Raw genomic sequence first — 4,593 nt, forward strand, 5'->3', positions numbered from 1 at the left:
CCCCCCCTCCCCCTTGCGTTCTTGCCATCCTCCCCCTCCCTTTTTACCTCTTAATGACAAGATACATAAGACATTTCTAGTTTTGTTATGTTAAGGTTTTTTCGGCATATTCAACACTATACATTAATAAAGATAAAACTCCTAAATGCACCGGCTCACCACCCTCCCCACCTATAAGTGAAAGGCGCAGAAAGAGCGTAGGGACTGGTCATTCACTCATTGGCCCTTTTCACATTATGATAATAATATATACCTCCGACGGTAGCCCCTGTGTCAGTAGTAATTACATGTATTATAAATTATAGTGCTGCATTCCCTAACACCGCTGCAGAATCTAGATGGGCAGAATTAAGTTCAAACTTAAAGAGGATAAATCCGAGATCAAGCTCAAAGAACACACTAATAATGTGATAAAAAGTCATCCCAGCATCCAAACCCAGGCTTTCTAAAAATGAAACACAATTGTTGATATATGAATGTACAGCGATATTTTTTAAAGCAAAATGCAGCAAGTGAAAAAGAAGGCTTATATCAATAGGATGTTGACCCCTACTGTTCATCTATCTTTCTCGGGGTCGTTCTTTCAGTGGACAAGAGATTTTTGTCGGCTAGACTGGACAAGCGATTGAATGCAGACAATGAGTTTTATCTAGTTTCAAGTAAATACATAATATTTATCAAGGTTCAAAAAGGTATTGGCCGATTTGAAGGCGTTCAGAGAGACATTAGGGGCTAACTGGTGTGTTGTCGCACTACAGAGACTCATTTCTTCATCTTTGTTTTCACGCCGGCTTGCAACGTTTATGTAAATCGCCCCCTGTCACGATGTGAAACTTACGCGAGGCCTCACCGAACGTCGCTGGCTCAGCCTCCCCGGCGAATTCATCTTTTGCCCACAGAGCGTAAAGACGACTTTATAATCTAAATGCCAACTGGCCTCTCTGTTACTTACAAAGGAAGGCCACGTCTCCCGTACAGAACACGTACATATAATATTACATATTCATCAGTTACATCTATCGTTCAACCTGTCTCTTATTGCTGTTTGTACATCTATTGTCAGCATATTTCTCATCTTTAATGACTGTCGAATCTAAAGCCACTCTTGGTTCTGTTTGGAGTTCTGTCCGTCGTCTACTTCCCGGAATTACAGTACTTGGCCAAGACTCCATGCCCGCTATGCTGCAGACTGCAGACCGCGCAGTTGGAATATGGAGAGTATTAATTTAACGAGGGGAGAGAAGCGCCTCGATCGGCTGTCGCAGGACCTGGGCCTAAAACAATACACCCCCTTCCTTTCCCTCTCTTCTTTTCCACTTTCACCCCCATTAGACTCTAATTTATATATTAGCATTTGACACAGTGTTCTGAGAACTGAGAAGAGTAATGAAGAGAAGAACATCTGAATAGGATTGGATGTATTGTGTGCTAAATTTGTTCAATGTATGTGTGGATGTGTGTTTAGTGCAGCGCACAGTATCCGATTTTCGACTCCCTCTGCATAGGACAGTCTTTGGAAAGGTATCAGTTGAGATGTGGCTCAAAGACTCTACTTCCGCAGAAACAGTACGGGACGTTTCTGGGCATGTGTCGAGGCGTCTTGAACGACGGATGATAGATCTAGAAGTGGTTGACCTCGGATCACAACGCAGAGACAAGACTGTTACATCTACCACGTTCATCTTTTACCCTAACAGTGTCTGTGAAAGAGCATTTCTAATTGGTGTATGTCCATAAAAAAGATATCTTTTGTCAGGTCAATACACGCTGCAATCAACATGGATATACACCAATTAGAAATGCCCTTTTCATAACACTTTTAGGGTATTCCGAAACGTGGTGAACATCAGCGACGCCCAAGACTCAATTATGATTGATAGACTAACTTCGCCATTTTTCTCAGGGTGTGAGTGCGTGGTTGGGAGGGATGGGCAGGATGTGTGTGTGTGTGTGTGTGTGTGTGTGTGTGTGTGTGTGTGTGTGTGTGTGCGTGTGCGTGTGTGCGTGTGTGTGTGTATTTCGGGGGAGGTGGGTGCTTACAGTCGTTGAAGCTCAGATATTCAGCTGTCAAATGATTATAATATATTTTTGTCCCTTTGTCATAATATTATGCGAGAAGGTCACAGATCAACAGTTCATCTTCCCTGTTGCAGACTTGGTGGGAAAGAAATACGTTTTTAGAAGTGACCGTGCATTTGATTTAGTAAAACAGATACATGACACAAATGGTTTATAGAAATGCTTCAGCACAAGAACATTACTAATTGATATTTTGGGCAATCTCGTGTAACTGACAAATTAAGATTTTACACTGCGAGCGTTTCTTGTACTGAACTTTGCATAAGTTTTGATGTTGTCTTGTTTTCTTGCAGCTTAAAAAAATATACACTTTTTAAAAAAGTCAAATGCACAACATGTGCTCCCTCCTTCTATTTCATTAGCAATTCCAATGATAATGTCCCGTTAGGCAGACCTGTGCCTTTTTGTCCCATTTTTGGGAGAGTACAAGCAGCTTGTTACATTTTTACGTATGAGTTCCGAGCGGCCATGTGCAATTGGACACCTTGAGAGAGAGAGAGAGTACGTTTATCCTTGACACAGCAGCCAGAAAGGAGAGTTGCGAACCTACTATATGCCAAAGTGTGCCAATAACCTTAGTCTCTGGATTCAAGAATTAAACCCAGATGCTCACTGCGCAAACAAAGTATTAACTTGACCAACTTGTCACACATAAGAGACGGCATTAAACACAAAGAACAGAAAATAAACAAATGAAGTCCATGACACCTCTGTAATTCTTTATTTCCACTAAACACATTACAGGCCACTGAAAAAAACCTCTTTCTGTGTCTAAGGCGAACCTATCTGTTGTTACTAATGTACACATTATGTCTTAAAAGAGTTATATAACATTATATTCAAGGGCATGAGCTAGAGTCATCCTTTGTAATACCCGAGACCTAGCTAAGTAAACATTGCAAGGTCTCTGGTAATACTATTGGGAAGCAGTAAAAGAGAAAAAGCTACTATCACTTGTTTTGTAGCTGTTTAGGATGGAGACAAAAATCTTTCAACGGAAAGTTATGAACAGGGCATACAGGTGAATAATCTTATAATTGAACTGGCGGTCATTCTGTGCCCACTTCTTTACATTGCCCCTCACCTGCTATCTATGTTTTGAAAAATAAAATAAACGTATGTCCATTTCTGACATGATCTTCGAAACCCACTCACTACTCCAGACTACCTCACTCTCCATGCCACTAAATGAAATCACCAAACTTCACTCAAATGTGCTTTGCTTATCGTTCATTTAAAAAACAAGCTTCCTCTTCCTCCTCCCCACATTTTTCTGAATTCAGTTGCACATTTCAGTTTGCATTAATACAGCTCATGCTATTCCTCGCTAATGACAACATTCCGTTAAAGTCCGCAGAAAAGCAAAGAAAATGTAATACGTGTACTCGCAGAACAGGTCAGAGCTTTCCCAAACAACTGCCACTTAATTTCTCTTTCTCAAAAGTTGGTGGACGCAGATCGATATAATTCTGATTGGACGTCGCGTTGTTGTATCGACAAGCGACCGTTTATGTCATCTCCTGTTCTGTGTCGACTCGCCTGCGTCTCTCCTGTCACACTCTCATTCCTCAGCATTGGCAGCCTCTGTTGGAAACAAAGCAACGAAAAATCAGGGCAACACTCTCAGAACAAGCCAACCATGGCCCATCCACAGACGCACTGAGATTCTGTAACTCTTGGTAAACAATAGTACCTGTAGTGACGAAGGCCGCCCTGAACCCATGCCATTTCACACGACTAAAGAAGAAGCCAAAAGTGGGTTGTTTAAAAAAATTTCGATTGACATATTTAAAAGGACGAAATGCAGAAAAACAAAATTTACACCATCAAATCATACGCAAAGATACAGTACAGTTTTTCGTGAAAGCCGATACAACAGATCAAGGGATTTTCGCACCTTTGCCGTAATAATTCTCTAAGAATGATATTTCTGACTATTCTTACAGTCTTCTTGATCATAAATGTATCCAATGCTCTCAAACTATCTAACAGGTATGTTTGCACATGCCAAAAGAGTGCAGAGACATTATACGAGTACATAGAGGAGCAACTGCACAATACCTTATTGCAAACTGGTTGGTTCTAAAGGCAAAGTGGCTAGCACACATTTATTAAATTCATACAGCAGAATTTATCTATGCGTTACAGTGATTTATTTCTAGAAAACGTTTATATCTTCTTGAACTGTTTCTGGTCTCTGTACTGAAACAGAGCTCTGCCTACACACGTCTTAGCCCAGCAAGATATCGTCAACTCACCGATTTCCCTGAGTTTGCCAATGGTCATCTTGCGCACCTCGACCAGGCTGACTTGTACGTCGAAGTCCTTCTCCAGTAGTTGCTTTATCTCCACACCCATCAGTGAGTCGAGACCCAGGGAGCCCAGGACAACGGCATCCCCAAGATTATCCATAGTGGTCATGCCTAAGCGGAAGGAGGAAGAGAGGATGTGTTAAAGAGAAAAGTGTGTGTGTGTGTGTGTGTGTGTGTGTGTGTGTGTGTGTGTGTGTGTGTG

The 4,593-nt window shown here is 41.5% G+C and overlaps 1 protein-coding gene across 1 annotated transcript in view; it reads right to left on the reverse strand.

Annotated features, from left to right (window-relative positions):
* Positions 1 to 2,784: 2,784 nt before the first annotated feature.
* The window catches only part of LOC118477156 (fatty acid synthase-like), a 3,692-nt gene continuing 1,883 nt past the window's right edge, over positions 2,785 to 4,593 (reverse strand). Inside the window, exons 3-4 of the mRNA XM_035969455.1 lie at positions 4,338 to 4,502; positions 2,785 to 3,663 (exon numbers count right to left, since the gene is read on the reverse strand). Of these exons, the coding sequence (XP_035825348.1) occupies positions 3,641 to 3,663; positions 4,338 to 4,502 (188 nt within the window). The 3' untranslated portion in view covers positions 2,785 to 3,640. The remainder of the gene's footprint in view (positions 3,664 to 4,337; positions 4,503 to 4,593) is intronic.

The sequence above is a fragment of the Aplysia californica genome, unplaced genomic scaffold (assembly GCF_000002075.1).
Source record: "Aplysia californica isolate F4 #8 unplaced genomic scaffold, AplCal3.0 scaffold00146, whole genome shotgun sequence".
Classification (NCBI taxonomy): Eukaryota; Metazoa; Mollusca; class Gastropoda; order Aplysiida; family Aplysiidae; genus Aplysia; species Aplysia californica.